The 24401-nt window shown below is 46.7% G+C and overlaps 7 protein-coding genes across 7 annotated transcripts; 2 read left to right on the forward strand and 5 right to left on the reverse strand.

Moving 5' to 3' along the window:
* Positions 1-4449: 4449 nt before the first annotated feature.
* On the forward strand, positions 4450-7728 carry MYCGRDRAFT_76506 (uncharacterized protein; the record flags this gene model as incomplete). Its single annotated transcript, XM_003848888.1, has 5 exons — positions 4450-4635; positions 5081-5476; positions 5528-7377; positions 7435-7453; positions 7598-7728. 4 exons carry the CDS (start codon positions 5149-5151, stop codon positions 7726-7728), a joined length of 2328 nt encoding a protein of 775 aa, XP_003848936.1.
* Positions 7729-10622: 2894 nt separating this feature from the next.
* On the reverse strand, positions 10623-11087 carry MYCGRDRAFT_18438 (uncharacterized protein; the record flags this gene model as incomplete). Its single annotated transcript, XM_003849018.1, has 1 exon — positions 10623-11087. A coding segment is annotated over one exon (465 nt), but the record flags the coding sequence as incomplete, so codon positions are not given.
* A 29-nt stretch (positions 11088-11116) lies between these two features.
* MYCGRDRAFT_106004 (uncharacterized protein) lies at positions 11117-11617 on the reverse strand (the record flags this gene model as incomplete). The annotated part of the gene is made up of 1 exon (XM_003849017.1): positions 11117-11617. One exon carries the CDS (start codon positions 11584-11586, stop codon positions 11242-11244), a length of 345 nt encoding a protein of 114 aa, XP_003849065.1.
* A 555-nt stretch (positions 11618-12172) lies between these two features.
* On the forward strand, positions 12173-13441 carry MYCGRDRAFT_12841 (uncharacterized protein; the record flags this gene model as incomplete). The annotated part of the gene is made up of 1 exon (XM_003848889.1): positions 12173-13441. A coding segment is annotated over one exon (1269 nt), but the record flags the coding sequence as incomplete, so codon positions are not given.
* Positions 13442-13558: 117 nt separating this feature from the next.
* Positions 13559-14363, reverse strand: MYCGRDRAFT_106008 (uncharacterized protein; the record flags this gene model as incomplete). Its single annotated transcript, XM_003849016.1, has 1 exon — positions 13559-14363. One exon carries the CDS (start codon positions 14354-14356, stop codon positions 13919-13921), a length of 438 nt encoding a protein of 145 aa, XP_003849064.1.
* Positions 14364-14460: 97 nt separating this feature from the next.
* MYCGRDRAFT_96334 (uncharacterized protein) lies at positions 14461-15106 on the reverse strand (the record flags this gene model as incomplete). Its single annotated transcript, XM_003849015.1, has 2 exons — positions 14461-14694; positions 14744-15106. The coding sequence occupies 2 exons, from the start codon at positions 15104-15106 to the stop codon at positions 14461-14463; spliced, it is 597 nt and encodes a 198-aa protein (XP_003849063.1).
* Positions 15107-15401: 295 nt separating this feature from the next.
* On the reverse strand, positions 15402-15966 carry MYCGRDRAFT_82455 (uncharacterized protein; the record flags this gene model as incomplete). Its single annotated transcript, XM_003849014.1, has 1 exon — positions 15402-15966. A coding segment is annotated over one exon (166 nt), but the record flags the coding sequence as incomplete, so codon positions are not given.
* Positions 15967-24401: the final 8435 nt, after the last annotated feature.

The raw sequence follows: 24401 nt of genomic DNA on the forward strand, positions 1-24401 counted from the left end.
CTCTCTAGCTAAAGTGCAAGGTCTACCTAGACAGGCCATCTTTATGCATTCTAAGGAATAACAAGAAGATAGGCAAGGTTTAGTCTACTTATAATGTTCTAATCCTCTAGAATACAACTGTCTCTCTCCCTAAGGGGAGTACCAAAGTTGCTTCTACAACTGACAGGAACATATCCTGTCCAGCCTTTGCTATGCCTAAGGCTAACATAACAAGATAGCACCAGAGACTGGGCCATGTAGGGAACAAGATTCTCAGTGCAACAAAGGCTCCAGGGGGAGAGTTTCCTGCAACCAATGCAACCCATTGCTACAGAACAGGAAGTCCATGCCATCCACACTAAGGATCAAGATTAGGGCCAGGATGCCTAAGGGCAAGATGCCTAACCTCTTACTACTTCTTATCTTTAAGAAGTAGAGAACATGTTTAATACTATGCAGAGAGAGAGAAACCAAGCCTCCCTTTTAACATCTTAGGGGGAGCAAATATTAGGTTAGGACATACAGTCCTAGGATAACTAACACAAGCAGTCTAAGCCTAATTAGCTAGAGGCTACTAAGTATAAAGAAGCCTCCTAGCTAGCTTAGGGGGAGCATATTTCTAAGGAAACAGGAAGTCCTAAGGGATTCTAAGGAAGTCCTAAGGGATTCCAGGAGCAGGCTAATGCCTTATTAACACAGCTACAACATTAAGCATTAGCAGAGAATTGCCCTAAAAGGGAAGACCTCTAAGATTATGCTATAACTCCCTTCCTAGACATTTATATTACAGGAAAGAGGAAAGCAGGGAGAAGCCCTAAGAGACCTAAGAAATTAGGCAATAAAGCAAGTCCTAAAAGCTCAGGCACATTTAGACTCTTAAGAAGTAGAAGATTAGTTATAAGAAAAGACTACAGCAAGATCTAGAAGATAGGACTTAAAGCAACAAATCCTAATCTATCTAATCCTAAGACAGTTAAGGAAGCTCTCTCTAGATCTAACTACAAGGAATAGGAGAAAGCTATTATTAAGGAAGCTAAGTCACTTAAGTCCACAGGATGCCTTAAATAGAAACTTATTAGCACCCTCCCTAAGGGGAGAGTCCCTCTTACAGGGAAATAGGTCTTTAAGATTAAGGTACTCCTAGATAGAACTATAGAGAAGTACAAGGCCAGATAGACAGCCAGGGGATTTATACAAAGGAAGGAACTTAACTATATCAATACCTTTGCTCCCACCCCAAGAGCTGCAACAGGGAGAATACTTCTGTCCCTCTTAGTTAACTTTAGCTAGAAGAGGAGACAAGTTAATATTAAGACTGCATTCCTAAATCCAAACCTAGATAAGCAGATCTTTATTAAGCTACTAGAGGGAGCTTATCTCTTTAAGAAAGATGCCTACAAGTATATTATATATGTTAAGAAAGGACTGTATAGGCTTAAGCAGGCAGCTGCTCTCTAGCACTACGATGCTATAGACACTCTTTAAAAGCTTAGTCTATTAAGAACTGTTAGTAATGCTTGCCTCTTTTAAGGGAAAGGCATCCTTATTCTCCTTTATGTAGATAACTTCTAGATCTTTAGATAGTTAGACTATAAGATTAACAAGCTAATTAAGGGATTAGAGCAGAAGTACATAATCAAGGTTATTAATACTAATGTCTTTCTTAGACTTTACCTAAAGGAAGGGAAAGATAGCTCTATGTCTGTCTCTTAGGAACACTATTCTAGAGACAAACTCTAAGGACATAGTCTCAGCAATGCAAAGAGTGTCAAGTACCCCCTTAACACCCTCCTTAAACCCCTCTAGGATAAGGGAACAAAGGAGGACTATAATCTCTTTAACAAGATCATTAGGGAACTGCAACATCTGTCAAACTATACTAGACTAGACATTAGTTTTGCTGTTAACCACTATGCAAGGTTCCTTTAGAACCTAGGACCTTTGCATGTTTAGGCAGCTAAACACATCTAGAGATATGTTGCAGGCATAATTAACAAGTGCCTTGTATACAGGAAAACTAAGGAGCAAATTCAGATTAAAGCATTCTTAGACTCTGACTTTGCTAGTAATCCTAGCACATCTAGGTCTACCTTAGGAATGCTCTTTAAAATTGCAGGAGGCCCAGTTGTCTAGAGATCTTAACTACAGAAAGAAGTAATGCTGTCTAGCACTAAGGCAGAGTACCTCTCTCTTACTAAGGCAACAAGAGAAGTGAATTAGGTAAGGAATCTTATTAATAAGCTCTAGCCCTTTACCTAGGCCAAAAGCATTTCTACTATCCTTATTAAAGTAGACAATTAATCAGCTATTAGCCTTGTGGAAAACTATGCTAACTCCAAAAGATCAAGACATGTCTCTCTTAGGAACTATTACTGCAGAGAGCAACATAACAAGAGGAGTATTAAGGTAGAGTTTGTAAGGACAGACATGCAGCTTGCAGACTATCTAACAAAACCAAAATCCCTAAACACCATCCTCTAATGTAGGCGTCCACTAAAAAGAGCATCTCGTGCGAGCATAAGAGGAACACATCCTAACATAGTCGCACGAAATAAGAGGCTGATACAGGAATTAAACCTGTAACCTTCTAATTTGTAGTCAGAAATCATACCACTAGACTAACTAGCCCTTAATAAGAAGAGGGAAATTGCTCTTAAATTTATGCCTTAGTACCTGCATTCCCACCTAAGAAGGATTCCCTCCCTAGAATCACACTATTTTATTTGTTACAAAACTAAGAAGCATAACACTTAGAACACTTATTTTATTCTCATCTGTACAAAGGAAAGGAGGCAACTACACACCTCTACAAAAGCATCTAAGAAACTATAAGAAAAACACCCAGCTAAAGGAAAACTTTTCTATAAAAACCCAAAAGCATTAGAGCATGTCCTAGAACCTGCAGCCTGCCCCCCTAGAACTACTACCAAAAGACTAAGCCAATTCCCCTAGAATCTTAACTTAAAGCCTAGGAGAATGTTAGTTTCTATTAGGGAAGAAGGGATTTTAAGGAGAACATACACAGGATGCTATGCTACTAACTACTGCTTTATCTCTGCCTTGTTAGAGCCTAACATTTAGCTAAGAGGAGTCTAGTTATAGTATAACACAAATCCCTAAGGATTAGGAGTTGTTAGACTAGGGTAGTTTTCCACTAGGAAGGCCTACTCCCTTAGGTTATACAGCTCCTCTATTACTATATTAATAAGGTCTGTAGTAAGGAGATCCTTATTAAGCTTAGCTATAAACCTATTAAAGCAAGCTACAAAAGAGAAGGGACCCTAAGCCCTAACATTTACTCTATTATAGTGTCGATTTATCTCTCCTCTAATAAGTTAATGCATAGTCTAATGTGCTACAGAACTATCTTTGTAGATCTATAGGAGATCTCCACTGCTAACAGCTCTTGCTTTATCGATAACTTGCTAAAAGGTTTTCCTAGGGACAGAGAAAGCTGCTCTTCTTCTAGAAGCTATAGCTAGTAATGTAGATTATGTTGTTAATAGCTATAAGGGATGGATAATAGATTAGCTAATAAATTAGCTAAATAGATAAGAGGTGTAGATTGTAAAGTAGAGGAATAAAAAAGCTAGAAGAAGATACTTTTTATTAAGCTGAAGCCGAGCATTAGCTACGTAGTAGGTAAATACCTGCCATATTTAGGTAACAGACAGCTCGTAATAATGCAGCTGCTAATAGGGGAGTGTTGTAGATTATTAGACTGACTATTAGTAAAGTGCACGTAACTAGTGCTAAGGCATTCCTACACACAGATAGCTAAAGTGAGAATCTCACACTTAAGATTCTCTCTGCATAACAATATATACCTGCTAATCAGAGGTCTTCTTCCACTCAGCTTGAGTCCAATCACAACAAGGTGTACGTTGTGCTTAGTCATCGGCACGGAGTGGAGTCCGGTCCTCTCGGATGGAAGGAAGCCAACGCGCGTGAACGGATCGGCGACGGCTCAATTGCGGCTGTTGAGATGGCATGAGGACTGCATCTTTGCTTTGAATATGGCGGAGAGATCGATGTTCCAGGCTGTCGAGTACACAAATGACTTGACAGTCTGACGATACCTTAAGCGTCCATGTTCAGAACGAGACCGTCATGCGTTCCGCCCAGAAGACAAAGAGACTCCCGTCGGCTACATGGACTGTCATCCGGACGGGTCTGGGCAGATGACGTCGGAATCTTGTGTTGTCGGCTGTCAATATACGATCAGAGCGCTGGAGTATTTCATTTTCGATCGATAGAGCATATACTAGCAGCAAATCCACTGCTAGACTGCCGTTCTGCCTTGTATCATATCTTCGATTGTATCCACTGCAGATCTGAGTCTCCCAGCACCCTCGGCAGTGAGCCTCAAGTCCATCTCCCTCAAGCCCGAACGTCTCCTCCCCACAACGAGCTCAACCTTTGGACCTGACGTCTGTCTACTCCTCGATCCTCTCACATGCAGGGCTCGGCCGACCTTTGACCGCACCATTCACCTGCAGCTTCGGTAGATTCGATCCTAGCGCCCCGATACCGAAACGCCCTCTACAACTCTCGGTCGACTTCCTCTGGTCCGCAGCTCGACTCGGACTGCTCGACTTTGCGATTGAGAGTGCCAGTCTCGTCCGTGGAGAAGTCTAGCCCTTCAGTCCATACAAGGTCAGTCCGCATCTTATCCGTCATGCCTTCCCCACAAGCCACAGACCACGCAAAACTGTCATCCTTCGTGGAGAAGCAATACCTCACTTCGGCTCAGCGGCCGGCTTCCCTGCCCACGTGATATTATATCCGATCAACTTCCTTCACATGCCAGTCCTCTTGCGGGGCTCACCAGCAATTCTATACACTCATCTGCACTCATCCTCCTTCACCTCATCCCTCTACTACCACCATTCACTCGCAACGCCATCGGTTCGATATCACAAGGAAATGTCCCTCCTATCCTGAGCACATTCACACTCGACACAAATGCCGAATTACTTTCACCAAGATTGTCATTACTTCTAACGAACCTCCCTGCGTGGTCTCTCCGTCGCCACGCTCGTGTCACCTCTCCATTGTTGATCAACGACAACATCCGCACACAATCTAACCATGTCACCAGTCCGACCTTTCAAGTCCATCGACGCACAAATCTCGAGTTCCAAATCCCCTCGCCGCGACTCAGCCACCATGGCCGAGCAGCGATCGGGTGAGAACGCCAAAGATGCGACTCAAAGCTTCTCCAAGGAAGAACAGAACCCACTGGGAACTGACACGAACGACAAGTCCAAGCCGGGTATCACGTTCGCCGCGCAGGATAAGCTGCCGAAGCTTCCCATCCCGGATCTGGAGCAGACTTGCAAGAGGTACTTGGCCTCTCTCGATCCTCTGCAGACTGCCCGCGAGCATCATGATAGTGAGAGGGCTATCAACGAGTTCCTTGAGGGGGAAGGTCCTGAGCTACAGGCTAAGCTCAAGGCGTATTCGGAGGGAAAGACCAGCTATATCGAGCAGTTTTGTAAGTCGAACTCATCATATTTTTCACACCCGTCACTAACACAAGCCCCAGGGTACGACTCTTACCTCAACTTCGACAATCCGGTCGTGCTCAATTTGAACCCCTTCTTCTTGCTCGAAGATGATCCCACCCCAGCTCGTAACAACCAAGTCACTCGTGCTGCCTCTCTGGCTACCTCAGCCTTATCTTTCGTTCGTGCTGTCCGCAAGGAAGAACTCCCACCAGACATGATCCGAGGCACGCCCATGGACATGTACCAATACTCTCGCATCTTTGGTACAGCTCGCATCCCAACCGAAAGCGGCTGTCATATCGGACAGGATCCCGGTGCCAAGCATATTGTAGTTCTCTGCCGCGGACAATTCTACTGGTTCGATGTACTCGACGACAACCACGACCTCATCATGACCGAGAAGGATCTCAGTCTGAACTTGCAAGTCATCAACAATGACGCCGAGCAGATCCCAATCGGGGAAGCGGCCAAAGGAGCCGTCGGTGTCCTCAGCACTGAAAACCGCAAAATTTGGTCCAGCTTGCGCGAGCTCATTAGTAAGGACGAGGGCTCCAACAACAGCGACTGTCTCAACATCGTCGACTCTGCCTTGTTCATCCTCTGTCTGGACTACACCGAGCCCACTGCCAGCGCCGATCTCTGCATGAACATGCTCTGCGGTACATCCGAAATCGAACGTGGCGTCCAAGTCGGCACCTGCACCAACCGCTGGTACGACAAACTCCAAATCATCGTCTGCAAAAACGGCAGTGCAGGAATCAACTTCGAACACACCGGTGTCGACGGCCACACCGTCCTCCGCTTCGCCTCGGACATCTACACCGATACGATCCTCCGCTTCGCCCGCACAATCAACGGCCAAGCCCCCTCCCTCTGGGCCTCCTCCTCCCCGGACCCTTCCAAACGCGACCCCGCCTCCTTCGGCGACGTCTCCACCACCCCCCACAAACTCGAATGGGACATGGTCCCCGAACTCGCGACCGCGGTCCGCTTCGCCGAAACCCGCCTCGCCGACCTGATCCAACAAAACGAATTCCGCACCCTCGAATTCGAACATTACGGCAAAAACTTCATCACCTCGATGGGTTTCTCCCCCGACGCATTCGTCCAAATGGCATTCCAAGCCGCTTACTACGGCATGTACGGCCGCATCGAATCCGTCTACGAACCCGCCATGACCAAAACCTTCTTCCACGGCCGGACCGAAGCCATTCGTCCGGTAACCCAAGAGTCCGTCGACTTCATGCGCACTTTCTGGGCGGAAAACCCACCCGCCAAAAAAATCGACGCCCTCAAAAAAGCCTGCGAGAAACACTCCGCTTTGACAAAAGAGTGCGCCAAAGCCCAAGGCCACGACCGCCACCTGTACGCCTTGATGTCCCTCTGGCAACGCCAAATCGACGGCGACCCGGAAGTCAGTTCCTCCACCCTCCCCAGCGGCACCGCGTCCCCCACCTCGGACGAAGAACACTCCGTCAACCCCTCCAACCGCTCCTCCTCCCCCGCCTCCCCTCACCGCACTGCGCACCCGACCCTGCCCCCCATCTTCGCCGACCCGGGCTGGGACAAAATCAACAACACCATCCTCTCGACGTCCAACTGCGGCAATCCTTCCCTCCGACACTTCGGTTTCGGTCCCACTTCCGGGGAAGGGTTCGGGATTGGGTATATTATCAAAGACGGGAGTGTGAGTATCTGTGCGAGTAGTAAACATCGCCAGACGAAGAGGTATATCGATGCGTTGGAGAGTTACTTTTTGGAGGTGAGGAAGTTGTTGAAGATGACAGCGAGGAAGGGGACGTTTGGGCAGGAGAAGGGTGCTAGTCGGGCGAGGGAGGTGGAGGAACAGAGGCCGAAGGCGAATCGGGTTAAGAGTAGGGGACGGGTGGTTGCGGCTAACGCCACCGACGCAAAACCTGGAAAGAAGGTGACTGGACAAGATGAGGAAGATGAAGCGGCGGGTAGTGATGATGATGGACTTGGTGGTTGTAAGTTTTCCCTCTTCCGTTTTCTTGTTTTGTTTGGAGCTTCCTGCTTCGCCCGGAGCTTCCTGCTTCATCTACATGACCTGTGGGAACGCTTGCTAACGCTTTGTGTGTTTATCACAGATGGATTCTTCGACGCAGGCATGCTCGCCAAAGCGCTCAAGTCCAAAGACGAAGATAACGAGCAGAGGCCCAGTGAGAGGGTTGCGCAGAGGAGGGAGGTGGGGAAGAGGTTGAGGTTGATGGAGTATTGAGGAACTTTCGTTGATATCGACGGCATGCCGTGCTCGTTATCGTTGGTGGGCCAATGAAGGAAGGCGAGGAATTGTGAGGGAGATGGATTCAGGATGGCCGATGAGAGAGTGACTGTACATGGAGGTTTATACTTGTGCATAGACCATGCTGCCCAGAAGAACAATCAACCAACCTGCACTATACAGCCTACCTTACACGTAGTAGCAACCCCGAATCCTCCTTTACTGCAGTCTCCTCAACACCAGAACCCCTCGGTGAAAGCCATGTCTGCACATCACCCTCATCTCGACCTTTCATCAAAACCACCCTTTAGAGTAAGTAGACCGCTACAGGATCACCGAGATGAAGGCTCTGTCCGCCGCAGCGTACCGCCGTAGGCTGAGACAGTACTCATCATCGGACTGAAACGCCAAGGGCTACTCGTCCGGATCTGCGAAGGATATGGGAGTTGGAGAGATGGAGGAGGGGAAGTTTTTTGGGAACTTCGCTTTTGTGTCGGAGTGCCGTGCAATGCAGGAGTTATTTGCTGCCTTCGATTGCTAACTCTGATGTTTGTGAATCATTCAGGGGAATTTCTGCCGTTGCAGCGAGGGAGGGAAGGGGACCTTGTAGTGACTGATGAGTAGGCTGTGGAGTTTGGGATGTATGGCTGGCGGTATGTTTGAGGAGGGATGGAACAAGCTAGGCGGAGTGGAGATTGGGAACGGAATGTACAGCGAGGTTGGCACATCGGGAGTGGTCATCTCTGGCTGTGCGTCTGTAGCCACCAGTCAACGTCGTATTGAGAGTTAGCGATACGAGGTACGGTGACTCAGGGAGATTCCAATCCCAAGGGGTACGACTGTGGTGATCACGCCTTGGACGCTCGAGTTGTTAAGTCCGTCCGCGCAGACGACGAACTTGGACGTAGCGATGTTCAACGTGAAGCGATGGATCAGGGGTATGGAGTGCTCAGTCTCGCAGTCCTGTCCTTCATCGATCGATGGTTTCGGTAGGTGGAGGTCCCCTGTATACTTGCCGCTTAGGGCGAGAGCTTCAACATGTCGTTGGAAGAGGGAAGTTTGCTGGCTGCTGGTGAGCTGGTAGCCCAGGTAGGTTTCGAGTTCCTGACCAAACCGAAAGCAGAGGTGTGGTGTGTTGTCGAGCGTGTGCCGGGATGGAGGCAGAGTCGTAGTCCAACGATAGATCAGTGAGGTCCACTGCCACGACTGATATCTCCCCCTGCCCTCAGGAGCTCAGACGCACGAAGAGCCGTTGCCGTATTTCCCTCTGCGACGATAGGATCTGCGGCACAGTCAACCAGCATTGCAATGGTTCTGGCGTTATTGGTCCGCGAGATTGCAATTCCGAGAGGCGTGCGACCGTCCCGATCTCGAGCATTGACATCAACACCCTTGCCCAATAGTTTCTCAACCGTCCTCACATTGGCATCGTCTTCGAAGTCACACGCAACATGCAGAGGTGTACGACCAGCGTCGTCTCGAGCACGGGGATCAGCACCGCTGTCCAGCAGCAGTTGTACGGCGTCGAACGTGATGTTACCTTTTACATGGACCTTGTTGTGCGCACACGCAATATGTAGAGCTTTTGCTCCGTGAGGTCCCTGTGCAGAATGAGTGTCGAGACCGTCATAAGCCAGAAGATATTCACAGATCCTTTTCCTTCCATACGCCTTTTCGCGCGGTCCGTCAAACAACAAGGCAAGACCCAGGGCTGTGTATCCGCGGCTTCTGACGTGGGTGGCATTTAGGTGTGGCGAGCAGTCCTTCGCGTTGACGTCGATATGTGCACTCTCGAGCAATGTTTTCACTCCCCTCGTTGAGCGGGACCGCACAGCTGCTAGCAGCGGTGTGTCGCCAAGTTTCCAGAATGGAGATTCGTGAAAAGGGCCGCATTTCGCACGTTCATTGATATTCGTCCGCTCGATCAACAAGATGATAATTTGGCGACTGTAAAAGTAGGGAGCGACTGCTAAATGAAGTGCAGGCGGAGCCGAACCTGTTCCTGCCAGGCCTGTGACGTCCACGGCAAGAAACAGGAGCATCGCTGCTGCATTCTTTTCATGGATCACCAGATGCAGGAACGGTAAAAGGTTGCCGTAAGCTGCTGCTATCGTATCCTGACATGACCTCATACAGGCGCCGCAAATGTCATCGCTGCCCAATATGAACGTGAATTCCATCGTTACGCCGCATCGTGCTGGGTACATCTGAATGGGGCGAAGATTGTTGAGAGCGCAATAAATCTGTCGCCATGTATCTGTGATGATATGGATCGCAGTGGTCGCCTGTTCTTTAATGGCTCTGTTCAGCGCGCCGGTAATTTGACGAAGTCCTGTTGCAGCGTACCAGACCTTTGCCACTCCCCAAAGCTGTAGTCGGACCGCCCAACGGGCGTCGATGCCTGTCGGCCTATTGAGCAGAGCACATTCGGCCAAATCGGATGCAATCAGGTCTTGGCAAGACAGGATGCTACTGACAGATACATCCAAGATATTCGCTAGTTCCTGGCATGTCTGCCGTACATCGTCCAATCCGGCAGGAGGTCTCTCAGCGAACTCATGCTGCAGAACTTTATGAGCTAGGCGGAATAAGTCGAGACTGTAGTCTGCCCGAATTGGGACTGCATTTGTAAGTTTTGCAATGCCGAGGACGCCGTATACTTTGTCTCTCGGATCCGAACATTGCAGGTGTCGTGCCGACAAGATTTGGTCAAGGAGCCGGCTGTCGGCTGAGGTCTTGCTGGCCTGTATGAACATCGCTCTGGCCGGGCTCTTCATGATCCTCTCATACGTGTACTGCGATTCTGCTCTCGACCCGAGCGGCGTGCGGATGTGAAGGATGACAGATGTGAAGTCTATCCATGTGGCGACCTTCCCACCACACATGATATCGATCTTACGGTCCGCCAAAGCAAGTTCTTGGAGTACCCACAATCGAGTCCAATACCGCCTCTCGCATAACCGGCGTATTGCGGTGCCTTCGCGCGAACGCCACAGGATTTGCGACTTGGTGTCGTCGGACTGGGTCGTCGTCCTGATTCTCGTGAAAGCACGCATGCCAAGATCACTTTCCTCGTAGGCAGGTCCAAGCCACAAGACCACGAGAGCGGCCGAGCTATAGATATCAGCCATCAGGCTGACCTGTTGGCCGCGTTCCTCGAGATCGGTCTGATCGACACATATCGCATCGGTCCAGAAGTACCGGCTCGCATAGGCAGGAAGCTGTCGCGCTTGCAAGAGAAATCGTAATAGATTCTTGGTAACAGGCAACATGCCTGAGTTGACCTCGATGTGGCAGTTTGGATCGTCTTGGCCCCAGGTGTACGACAGTGCTGCGAATGGAGGCGCATTGTGAAGACATTCGTTGGCGAGGAGGACTCTGACAGGGCTGGTTTTGGAAGTATCTTCAGCAGACGAAACTCTTTCTTCGCGGCGTCGACGGGCTCAAAGATTGTACGTTCTAGACCGCGTACAGTTGGAAGGGCCATCGCGGCGACGTCCAATGATTGAGTCAAAGCAGCAGCCCAGTCATGGACGTCTGGTCGTGCTCAGTGTCTACTGCATGTTCGTCCATGCGGTCGGCAATGATCTGGCACAGACTTGGGTTGCGGCGCGAGCCATGTCCTCCGCAGCCTTCCAGCTCATCTGGTGTAGAATCCTTCGTAAGAACTAGCCGGTTGCATCTGGTTACTTTGGATTCTTCCAGCTGCACGATGTAGACATGGAGCGCGAAGAGATCGAGACGTAGAAAGTGCGCGCGTCGTCCTAACACCTCTTTTCGCAACTTGAAGGAAGGGGGTTCAAGTGAGTAGTAACGCCACCGATCGAGTCTCCAACTACTGTGCGCTGTCCGCATGTCGTGTCACGGGCATGGTCTCTAGCCGAGCGTCCTAGTGTGGACCATTCGACGTAGAGATCGATAGCCGAGATGTTGCTGACAATGGAAGGGTCAGGTTCGTGGGAGTGTGGAGTTTTTGGCAGAAGCCAGCAAGCGGACTCAGCTCCGAGGAATCTTTAGACCTAACTCTCGAGGAGCCGCGAAAGATCTCTCTGTTTTACAACATTCAATGCGTCCCACGACCTCCGCGATCGATCCGCTTTGGCAATGCTTATGTCCTTCTTGGACGCAAAGTAGCATTCCCAGAGCCTCTCGCGCACTATCCCGACCTCGAAGGACACCGCAACCATGTCCCGCGAAAACGCAACGAGCTCTGCTCTCGAGCACTTCTCGACGACGAAATCAAAGCCATCATGAGCCGGCGAGCACACTCTACGACAATCTATTCCGACCTCAGGGAACATCTTCATTCCGACCTTTCGGTGAACCGCCTGCGCCTGCGTCTTTGCCAGCGCCAGCGCCAGTACCACCATCAAGCTATTCGAAAGCACCAGCGTTCCAACCCGTTCGAGAACGAACCAAAGCCAATGCATCCTCAGCAACCCTCCCCTCGAATCTCCACCTCGAAGAAACCAATGTCATCTATACCCGTCTCCAAGCCTTCGCAACCGACGGACAATATGAGGAAACGCGGCAGGTCGCCGAGTATCTCGTCCGGACCAGGCGGGAGCAGCCAAACTTGCAGCTCTACCGCGCTCTGATCCTGAGTAACATTGATTCTAAAAAAGGCGCAGCCTGGCGAGTGAGCGAATACCTCGACGAGATGGCTGCCGAAGGGCTGCAAATGGATGTGGGGATCTGTCACGCCGTGTTGAAAGTGGTAGCTGTGCACTTGGACCACTTGTTGAGGGAAGATGTATTGGACTATATGACGAAGAGATGGTACAACCTCACGGTGGATGGGGCGCACGATGTCGCAGCGGGATATTTTCGCGAAGGCAGATTTGAGCAAGCACTCCTGCAAATGGGCAAGATGAGGAAGGACGGCGTGCCGATAGACAGGTGGCTGTGGGACATGTCGCTCTTCACTCTGTGCGACGCTGGGGAAATCGAAGAGGCGTACAGGACTGTGCGAACACGATGGGACTCTCCACACGAGACGAGGATTGGAACAGGAGTCTGGTGGTTCCTCCTCGACAAAGCGAGTGAAGCGAGACACTACGACGGCACAAGTCTAGCATGGCAGACCCATGTGAAGCCAGGATACATGAACCCGTCCTCGGGAATGTGCCTCAACGTCCTGGCGACAGCAGCACACGCAGGAGACGCTGCTCTTGCAACAGAAGTCTTCTCCCACCTGAGCAAACGTGGCACTGCTTTCCAGCCAATTCACTACGAACTCCTCATCTCCGCCTACCTCGCCGCGGATCCGCCAGACGTAACCCGTGCCTTGAGCATCCTCACCATCATGCCGCTCGAAAAGCTCGAGCCGACTTTAGCAGAGACCCGCTCGCTCTTCTCTTACCTCAAAGACAAACCCGCCCTCGTTGGGCAGCTGTTCAACCACCTGCGAAGTCTACACGCACAGAATCGCAAGATTCCCATCGCTGTGTTGAACCTGCTGATCGAATGCTACGTCGAACAACGAAATCTCCAAGAAGCACTGAAGATTTACAAAGTGATTCACACATTCGCACCGATGGAGCAAGGCGCGCAAAAGAGCTACGCCAACATCGAGACCTTCAACATGCTGTTCAAGGCGTGTCGCACGACCAGTCCACCGGACGAGAAGCAAGCGAGCTTCTTGGTGTCCGAACTCCTCGCACTGCGCATCGTTCCGACTGCATTGACGTATGATCGACTCATCCTCGTGTACGTCGAAGCCGCGAAACATGCTTTGGAATCAGTGCCTGCGTCCACCTCAGCCGCAGTCGACGACGACATCTTCGCCGCCCGCGCCGCCACCTCAGCCGCTCAGGACCGCGGGAAAGAGCTCCTCGATTGGGCTTTCCGGCATTTCCTCGACATGCAACCGTTAGGATGGATGCCGCGGTTCGGCACGCTGGAATTGTTGGCTGTGCAGCTTGCGAAGGTGGGAGACGAGAGGTGTTGGGATGTGTTGCAGTTGGCGGGCGATAAGGGTAGTGAGGTGGAGGGTTGGCAGAAGAAGGGCAAGTTGGCGAGGGCGAATGTGGAGAGGGCGTGGGAGAAGGCGACGGCTGAGGATGAGCACGTGGCGCAGGGATCTTTGACAGGGTGAGCTGTCAGTCAGGACTGCCGAACGCATGCTTGCGTAAATTCCTCTGATGGCTGGCCCTTTCTGAAGCGTATGTTGCCTTCGCGAGTCGCATTATTCCCAGCTCTGTACCCGAGAACAAAGCGACATCGGACGCGAGACCTGTCGGAGCCGACATACACGGCCTGCCCATGCATCTGCGAACATTTGCACGCGTCTGCCGGCGAGACAGTCCACCGTCGCCTCATCAGTCTTTCTCTTTTCCTTTCTCGCTATCGCCTGCTGCCTTACCACCACCATCGAACATGACCGCAAGATCGACGCTCCTCGCGGCCTTAGGAACAGGCTGAACAGGTGCAACGCCTCGGAGACTGTTGAAGTTGTTGTTGCTTTGCTTGCGGATGATGCCACGGGGCATGTTGCGACGGATAGAGCCCTGGAGGAACATGGATCAGCACGACATAAAGGTATTGCACACACCGTCATACGTACTGTGCGGGATGAGGACTTCAGCTTATTAGCCTTGCCTGCAGCATCGGACTCCTTGTTCATCTTCTCGCCACTAGCGTCTGCGGCCTCCTTGCCCTCCTCCTCTTGGTCTGCTGGCTGCTCCTCCGGAATGGTGGCTGGTAGACCGAAACTCGCAGAAGACAGGTTCAGAGCTCCGAACTCCTCCGCAACGCTGGCTCGCTTGCCTGATGTAGCAGCTCGTCCTTCTTGTCTTCTTCGCCCTTGTTCTTTCCCTCTTCATGCTTCTCCTTCTCCTTCTGCTCATTCCCTCTCTTCTCGACCTCTTCTGTGGACTTCGGGAATGAATTCGCGGAGTCGTGTGGGAACGGAGGCGAGCCTGTTGGCGCGAGCAACTCTGCGTCTACTTGTTCGATAATGCTCTGCGAAGGATCAGTGACTGGTCGCCGAGGAGATCGTGTACAAACGCACCTGAATTGTTTCCGCCAGTCTCACGGTGTCGAGACACTTGGCATGCTCATAGGCGATGGGACAGTATGCTTGCGCGACTGCAGTCTCTGCGGCTGCCAGTTGGGACCGCATGGCAGCCCAGTCGCCATCATCTTCTGTCGCCACCAGGAAGACGAGGTATTGCGCGCGAAACACTTCTGGAAGATCTGCACGCTCAAGGAGAACCGCGCACACTTTTCGTACTGCGACCTCAGCGGCATCGGTATCCGACTCGTTGAAGTCGATCACGAGATCACAGCAGATGTCAACCATGTCGCTAATGGAACCATTCCAGTCTATCGCGCGGTCGAGGAGCGATCCTTCGTCGTGGTCGGTGGTCGCCATGGTTGTTCCGGATGGTGATGATTGTGCAATTGAGATGGTGTGAAGAGTGGTTTGATGATGAAAGTCGGCAAGGCAAAGTACGTATTGAATTGTTCTACTCGCAGCTTTCGGTTCCCGTGAATTGCTCTTTTTGCAGCTTTTCATTCACGTGAATCGCTCCACTTGCAGCTCGACCATCCGGCGCGCTGGTCGACAAACAGGTTCTTCGCCTTTCAACATCTTCTCGATTCATCTTTCGTCGTCCGAGAGACAGCAGTCGGTTCGACAATCTTGCTGGCAATTGCGCAGCAGAAAGGACGCACGGCGCGTGCAGCTTCTTCTGCTTTCGTTTGCTCTGCCTGCCTTTGCCATCATCACAGACACAAAGAGCTCTGCAATGAACAGAGGCAGGTCCCTCGGAAGACTGGCTCTTCCACAGTCGTATGCCGCCATCTGTACCATTCGCCTTACTCCCACTCTGTGCCCGACAACAACGCGACATCGGACCTACCCATGCATCTGCGAACATCTGGAACAACCCTGCACCACCACGTTTTCATAATCGGGTCCCAATCCTTGCAGCAAGATCAGCCCAACGACCCGGTGGCGCCCTCGTTCCAAGCATCTGCCAAGGCGAGCACGGAAGCATTCAAACTCGGGTTTGTGGGTCCTGCATGGGTCCAGAAGGATCCGCTGCTTTGACATGTGCCATGTGCGGACCTGTGCGTCGGGAGAGGGATGTGGTATGGATGCAGGCTGTTGAAAGTCTGCACGAGCGGCACAGGTTCGAATTGGGCGTTGTCCGAGGCCACCATGAGCTCTCGATCGGCTAAGGTGAGGTGTGCCTCGTCTCAGGGCCAGGCGAACGACGACGCGGGATGCAGACGAGCTTCCTCCCACGCTGGACGCGGGCTGAGAGCAATCGAGCAATCTTCTCAGCCAGACCGACATTTCGTTCGACCTTCGCACGGCTCTCAGTCCTCGAAGCCGCGGCCGCTCTCGACCGTCAATACTCGCCGCGTTGAGCGAGGGTCCCATCTCCTCTTCGCACTCCCCATCGTCTAGACTAGCAGACCATGTCGTTGACTCGCTCCACATTAGCGCGATCAGATAAAAAATATCAGATGCCCCGCTTTGGATCAGATTAGACTTTTTCTCGCCTTTTTCTCAACCTCGTTCAGAATCGTCCCACGCTTGTTGTTGCTCATCATCCATCCCTCGGCTCGAACCCCACTTATTTATCACATCATTTTGCGGCCATTTCTTCCGATGAGAGAGACTCCGTTGATCGGTGTACATACGCAGCTGTGACGAGGGTGTGGATCCGGTCATTCGTCGAGTGCACACCGCTTGCAAGGATCCACCGGGTGCGTGGAGGGTTTCGTTCATACGGCTGAGATCTCTTCCACGTCGGGCATCATTCGGCGGGATGGGTACATTGCTCGCGTACGAAGTGCTCGGGCTGAGGACGGCCAAGAAATGTGGATGTTTGTGAACCGTTGGCGGTGCGGCTGGGCGGTTCAAACAGCGGAGGGATCCGGGAGAAGTCATGCCCTCATTTCTGAGCAAAATTTGGCGATCCTATACGACTCTCGAGGTACTCTTTGTTATGATTGGACTTAAGCTGAGTGGAAGAAGACCTCTAATTGGCAGGTATATATTGTTATGCAGAGAGAATCTTAAGTGTGAGATTCTTACTTTAGCTATCTGTGTGTAGGAATGCCTTAGCACTAGTTACGTGCACTTTACTAATAGTTAGTCTGATAATCCACAACACTCCCCTATTAGTAGCTGCATTATTACGAGCTGTCTATTACCTAAATATAGCAGGTATTTACCTACTACGTAGCTAATGCTTAGCTTTAGCTTAATAAAAAGCATCTTCTTCTAGCTTTTTTATTCCTCTACTTTACAATCTACACCTCTTATCTATTTAGCTAATTTATTAGCTAATCTATTATCTATCCCTTATAGCTATTAACAATATAATTTATATTACTAGCTATAGCTTCTAGAAGAAGAGCAGCTTTCTCTGTCCCTAGGAAAACCTTCTAGCAAGTTATCGATAAAGCAAGAGCTGTTAGTAGTAGAGATCTCCTATAGATCTACAAAGATAGTTCTGTAGCACATTAGACTATATATTAACTTATTAGAGGAGAGATAAACAGACACTATAATAGAGTAAATGTTAGGGCTTAGGGTCCCTTCTCTTTTGTAGCTTGCTTTAATAGGTTTATAGCTAAGCTTAATAAGGATCTCCTTACTACAGACCTTATTAATATAGTAATAGAGGAGCTATATAACCTAAGGGAGTAGGCCTTCCTAGTAGAAAACTACCCTAGTCTAACAACTCCTAATCCTTAGGGATTTGTGTTATACTATAACTAGACTCCTTTTAGCTAAATGTTAAGCTCTAACAAGGCAGAGATAAAGCAGTAGTTAGTAGTACAGCATCCTATATATGTTCTCCTTAAAATCCCTTCTTCCCTAATAGAAACTAACATTCTCCTAGGCTTTAAGTTAAGATTCTAGGGGAATTAGCTTAGTCTTTTAGTAGTAGTTCTAGGGGGGCAGGCTATAGGTTCTAGGATATGCTCTAATACTTTTGGGTTTTTATAGAAAAGTTTTCCTTTAGCTAGGTGTTTTTCTTATAGTTTCTTAGATGCTTTTGTAGAGGTATGTAGTTGCCTCCTTTCCTTTGTATAGATAAGAATAAAATAAGTGTTCTAAGTGTTGTGCTTCTTAGTTTTGTAACAAATAAAATAATATAATTCTAGGGAGGGAATCCTTCTTAGGTAGGAATGTAGGTACTAAGGCATAAATTTAAGAGCAATTTCCCTCTTCTTATTAAGGGCTGGTTAGTCTAGTAGTATGATTTCTAACTACAAATCAGAAGGTCACAGGTTCAATTTCTGTATCAGCCTCTTATTTCGTGCGACTATGTTAGGATGTGTTCCTCTTATGCTCGCACGAGATGCTCTTTTTAGTAGACGCCTACATTAGAGGATGGTGTTTAGGGATTTTGGTTTTGTTAGACAGTCTACAAGCTGCATATCTGTCCTTACAAACTCTACCTTAATACTCCCCTTGTTATATTGCTCTCTGTAGTAATAGTTCCTAAGAGAGACATATCTTAATCTTTTGGAGTTAGCATAGTTTTCTACAAGGCTAATAGCTAATTAATTGTCTACTTTAATAAGGATAGTAGAAATGCTTTTGGCCTAGGTAAAGGGCTAGAGCTTATTAATAAGATTCCTTACCTAATTCACTTCTCTTGTTGCCTTAGTAAGAGAGAGGTACTCTGCCTTAGTACTAGATAGCACTACTTCTTTCTGCAGTTAAGATCTCTAGATAACTAGGCCTCCTGCAATTTTAAAGAGCATTCCTAAGGTAGACCTAGATATGCTAGGATTACTAGCAAAGTTAGAGTCTAAGAATGCTTTAATCTAAATTTGCTCCTTAGTTTTCCTATATACAAGGCACTTATTAATTGTGCCTGTAACATATCTCTAGATGTGTTTAGCTACCTAAACATACAAAGGTCCTAGGTTCTAAAGGAACCTTGCATAGTAGTTAATAGCAAAACTAATATCTGGTCTAGTATAGTTTAACAGATGTTACAGTTCCCTAATAATCTTGTTAAAGAGATTATAGTCCTCCTTTGTTCCCTTATCCTAGAGGGGTTTAAGGAGGGTGTTAAGGGGGTACTTAACACTCTTTGCATTACTAAGACTATGTCCTTAAAGTTTGTCTCTAGAATAGTGTTCCTAAGAGACAGACATAGAGCTATCTTTCCCTTCCTTTAGGTAAAGTCTAAGAAAGACATTAGTATTAATAACCTTAATTATGTACTTCTGCTCTAATCCCTTAATTAGCTTGTTAATCTTATAGTCTAACTGTCTAAAGATCTAGAAGTTATCTATATAAAGGAGAACAAGGATGCCTTTCCCTTAAAAGAGGCAAGCATTACTAACAGTTCTTAACAGACTAAGCTTTTAGAGAGTGTCTATAGCATCGTAGTGCTAGAGAGCAGCTGCCTGCTTAAGCCTATACAGTCCTTTCTTAACATATATAATGTACTTGTAGGCATCTTTCTTAAAGAGATAAGCTCCCTCTAGTAGCTTAATAAAGATCTGCTTATCTAGGTTTGGATTTAGGAATGCAGTCTTAATATTAACTTGTCTCCTCTTCTAGCTAAAGTTAACTAAGAGGGACAGAAGTATTCTCCCTGTTGCAGCTCTTAGGGTAGGAGCAAAGGTATTAATATAGTTAAGTCCCTTCCTTTGTGTAAATCCCCTAGCTGTCTATCTAGCCTTGTACTTCTCTACAGTTCTATCTAGGAGCACCTTAATCTTAAAGACCTATTTCCCTATAAGAGGGACTCTCCCCTTAGGGAGGGTACTAATAAGTTTCTATTTAAGGCATCCTGTAGACTTAAGTAACTTAGCTTCCTTAATAATAGCTTTCTCCTATTCCTTATAGTTAGATCTAGAGAGAGCTTCCTTAACTGTCTTAGGATTAGACAGATTAGGATTTGTTGCTTTAAGTCCTATCTTCTAGATCTTGCTATAGTCTTTTCTTACAACTAATCTTCTACTTCTTAAGAGTCTAAATGTGCCTAAGCTTTTAGGACTTGCTTTATTACCTAATTTCTTAGGTCTCTTAGGGCTTCTCCCTACTTTCCTCTTTCCTATAATATAAATGTCTAGGAAGGGAGTTATAGCATAATCTTAGAGGTCTTCCCTTTTAGGGCAATTCTCTGCTAATGCTTAATATTATAGCTGTGTTAATAAGGCATTAGCCTGCTCCTAGAATCCCTTAGGACTTCCTTAGAATCCCTTAGGACTTCCTGTTTCCTTAGAAACATACTCCCCCTAAGCTAGCTAGGAGGCTTCTTTATGCTTAGTAGCCTCTAGCTAATTAGGCTTAGACTACTTGTGTTAGTTATCCTAGGACTGTATATCCTAACCTAATGTTTGCTCCCCCTAAGATGTTAAAAGGGAGGCTTAGTTTCTCTCTCTCTACATAGTATTAAATATGTTCTCTACTTCTTAAAGATAAGAAGTAGTAAGAGGTTAGGCATCTTGCCCTTAGGCATCCTAGCCCTAATCTTAATCCTTAGTGTAGATAGTATAGACTTCCTATTCTATAGCAATAAGTTGCATTAGTTGCAGGAAACTCTCCCCCTAGAAGTCTAGGGCAGCAGGTATTATACTGTATACCTTATCCTTATTATATGTTACATAAGGAGAGGTTACAATCTTGTGCTAAAACCTAGCAAGGGTAGATAGTTCAAACTTCTAAACTATATAGTTAGTTAAAGTGTTCTCCTAGAATCCTAGATTCTAGTATTTCTCTGCTCTAGGATAGAACTTCTATAAATTAGGTCTCCCCTAATTATGCAGATATGCTCTGCATCTAAATCTCCTAACCTTTGTTAGATTAATATATAGAGTTCTAGCATTAAGATCTTAATTAAATTCCTAAAGAGGAATTTTGTTAGTTAACAGGCATACTAGCCTGTTAGTAAGGAAGATTGCATATGCAACTGCAAAACTCTAGAAAGGGAGAGGTAGGCTAGAGTTAATTATTATTGCTCTTGCCTTGTTAAGGATAACCTTGTTAGATAATTCTACAATTCTATTCTACTTAGGAGTATAGGGAGCTAAGAAATCCTATCTTAGTCCCTTATTCTCTGCAAATGTAATTAGATTATTGTTGTCAAACTCTCCTCCTCTATCTAAGAACTAGATCTTAACTATCTTTTTGTACTAGTTGAATGTCTTAGTAGTCTATTTCTTAATAATTTGTGCAGCTTGTAATTTAAGCTTGCAGAAGATGGCCTATCTCCTTCTTAACTTTGCATTAGTAATTATAAGGATGCACTTGTATCTAAAGATGTCTAGTAGAAAGATTAGTCCTATAATGTTAATATAGACCTTATCTAATAAGGATTAAGGTGTTAGTCTTAGAGTTCTTAATACTACTCTCTGTAACCTTGCAAGCTTGCATAGCTTACAGTGCTTAAGTGTAGATGTGTTAATCTACTTAAGTCCTTAGACTTAAGCCTTTGTTGCACTAAGAATCTTGTTCCTTATATAGCCTAGTCTCTAGTGCTATCTTGTTATATTAGCCTTAGGCATAGTAAAGGCTAGACAGGACATGTTCTTATTAGTTGTAGAAGCAACTTTAGTACTCCCCTTAGGAAGAGAGACAGTTGCATTCTAGAGGATTAGAACATTATAAGTAGACTAAATCTTGCCTATCTTCTTACTATTCCTTAGAATGCATAAAGATAGCCTATCCAGGTAGACCTTGCACTTTAGCTAAAGAGTCTCTACTAAGATAAGGTTGTAATTAAAGTTAGGAGAGTACAACACATCTTGCAAGGTAATGTTTAACTTATTCCCCTTGTACTTTATTATAATCCTTACACTTCCTAAGTGTGTAACTATGCTTTGTCTAATAGCTTAAGAGAACCTAATTAGGGTTTCTAGGGGTTTAAGGTCTAAGAACTAGGACTTGTTATTAAAGAAGTAGTATAATATACTAGAATCCTAGATAATAGTATTACTCCTTTGTATTCTAGCAGCAGCAATTGCTGCTCCTGCAAATAAGCTGTCTAAATTAGAGCCTAAGCCTGTATTAGAAGAGGAGATAGGCTTAATTGCTGCAGCACCCTTTCCTCCCTTCTTATTATGTCTCTTGCTCTTGTCTTAGGACTTTTTCTTGTCCTTGTTAGATCCTCCTTTTCCTCTATATACCTAGGACTTTAGGGCCTTGTTAGGGTGCTTCTTAAAGCAATCTGCATTTGTGTAGATATAATAAGTACACTTAGTACACTAATTATTATCTACTGCAGCACCCCTAAATCCTCCTGCTGTCCTCTATGTCTGTAGAGGAGGTTCCTTAATTAATAAGGTAATTAGCTCTTTAAGAGTTGTGTTCTTAATATAATAGGATTGTCTCTAGCTTCTTAGGTATTCTAGATAGTAGAGGCCCTAGATAAAGAACAGCCTAATCTGCTTATTACTAAAGGTAAGCTTTAAGACTAGAATGCTCTTAGACCTAGAGTATTGTTCTGTTATAGAGATGTACTTGTAATGCTACTTCTAGAAGTCCTTACAGTACTTCTAAGTGTTTGTTCCTTAGATCTTAATATTGCTAATTCTAAGAATCCTTAGGCTATTATAAATGTTTATAGTTACAACAGGCCTGTAGGTAGCTGCAACAGTATTATACAGTTCCTTAGCTGTCTTCTCTGTATCCCTAAAGTTAGGCCTTAGAGATTAGTTAATCCTTTTGCTAACAATCCCGTATGCAATTAGGTTATACTTGTGCTAGACTTAGAGAGGAGTTGGTCTTAGTCCACCAGTCAGAATGGGTTCTGTTACTAGAGTGTCCCCTCCTTAGGAAGGAGTTAGAGCCTAGGAGGATAAAGTAGTACTCTCCTCAGTTGGTAGAGAGGGATATCTAACTTTAATTCCTAGCTTTGGTTAGGCAGGGCACTAGGGAATGTTATAAAAGACATAGCCTAACACCTCCTTGTCTATAAGGGCTGCTTTAAGCATCCTTAACCAGTCTGAGAAGTTGCTTCCCTTTCTTAGGACTTTATTCTCCTTCGCAGTCTTAAACTTATTAGCCTGCATTGCGGCTGTTGTTGTAACTAGCTCTTTCTCGGCTCGCTAGTTAACTGTCTAAACAGTGTACAGTAAGGTTCTAGTAGCTGCGCTTAGAACAGACAATTCTTCCTTAAGTGTGCAGTAGTTACGCCGGGCTTATAACCTGTTGTAATTAGACTTAAGCTAAGTAGAAGAAGACCTCTAATTGGCAGGTATATATTGTTATGCAGAGAGAATCTTAAGTGTAAGATTCTCACTTTAGCTATCTGTGTGTGGGAATGCCTTGGCACTAGTCACGTGCACTTCACTAATGGTCAGTCTGATGATCCACAACACTCTTCCGTCGACTTGCGGCATGTCAGATGAGGCGCGAGCTCCCCGTGGGTGTAGCTGACCTCACAGCGCTAAAATCTCGGTAAATCCGCGCTAAACGCGGGTAACATCCGTACTTAGATGCAAAAATTTTCACTGTAAGCCGAGCTTCCCGAGATCCTTACTATTACATTAACATTATTACCGACATTGTATATTCTATTACCTACATTGCAACATAGCGGCATAGCGTCCTTATAATCTATTTCTTGTCTCTCGAAACCTACAGAACCCTACGGCCTATTAGGTTATCGAGCAACAACAAGCCGCGGCATTACAAGACTTCGGCAGGTAGGTAGAAGGGGTCGCAAATGTAACTTAACGTTATAGCTAATATTACCCTAGATATTATCTATAAGGTCACGCGCGACATTATAGCTAATTTCGATAAATAGGGACGTCGAATCCTATACTACCTCTCCGAACGTACACGTGCCTTTAAGATTAAACATTACGTTCTAATTCCCGAATATCTAAGAACCGCACTATATAGCATCGGCTATATTATCGATATACGAGCAATCCCGGAGATCCGACTAGCTACAGACAAGATTATCCTAAAGGAGATCTAGGGCGCGGTATAGACATTATCGATAAGCTCGGCGATAGGGTTAGGGGTAACCTTATAGTTAATACTATTGCTAACATCGCTAGATCTAATATACGAACAAGCAGATTAAAGGTCTGCATATGTCGACAAGCCCTTTCCTTAGAAACGCTCGTATCCTTCGACTTGTAAAACAGTGCAGTAGTATTAAACACTACGAGTATATCGTGCTAGAGGTTATTAATCGATTCTACTCGAATGCAGACGAGCAAGAGTAGATGTAGTACCGAGCTATCCGTAACCGACAGGGTGCTACCGCATATAAGGCTATAGATAACCGCGCACGTGCTAACATCGAATTTACTACGATTCACAACCGTTTTTAAAACTCCCGTGTATGCACGCCTTATCTAGCGACCTGCACGATAATTTTCCGATAGGATACAATACTAGTAAGATTATCTATACTATCCCGGCTAATATTATAGCTAAGCACCTAGATATTATTACAGAACGTTCTTAACTACTTTAGCGCTTTTATCTAGTGTATCTACTACGACTACTATACGGCACCTCTGCATATGCATAAGTAGTTTGCGCCGAACGGTTACTTTAGTCTTAATCGATTCGACGAGCTCTTTAACAATCCTTATACTATTACACTACTGGCAGACGAGTGCTATGCCTATAAGGGCAACTAGTGCCGGAGATTTATATGCGGTAAGCTTATTAACTAGGTCATCGATTATATTATGTGTAAGGACATCGCTATTAT

Source organism: Zymoseptoria tritici, chromosome 10, assembly GCF_000219625.1.
Source record: "Zymoseptoria tritici IPO323 chromosome 10, whole genome shotgun sequence".
Taxonomy (NCBI): Eukaryota; Fungi; Ascomycota; class Dothideomycetes; order Mycosphaerellales; family Mycosphaerellaceae; genus Zymoseptoria; species Zymoseptoria tritici.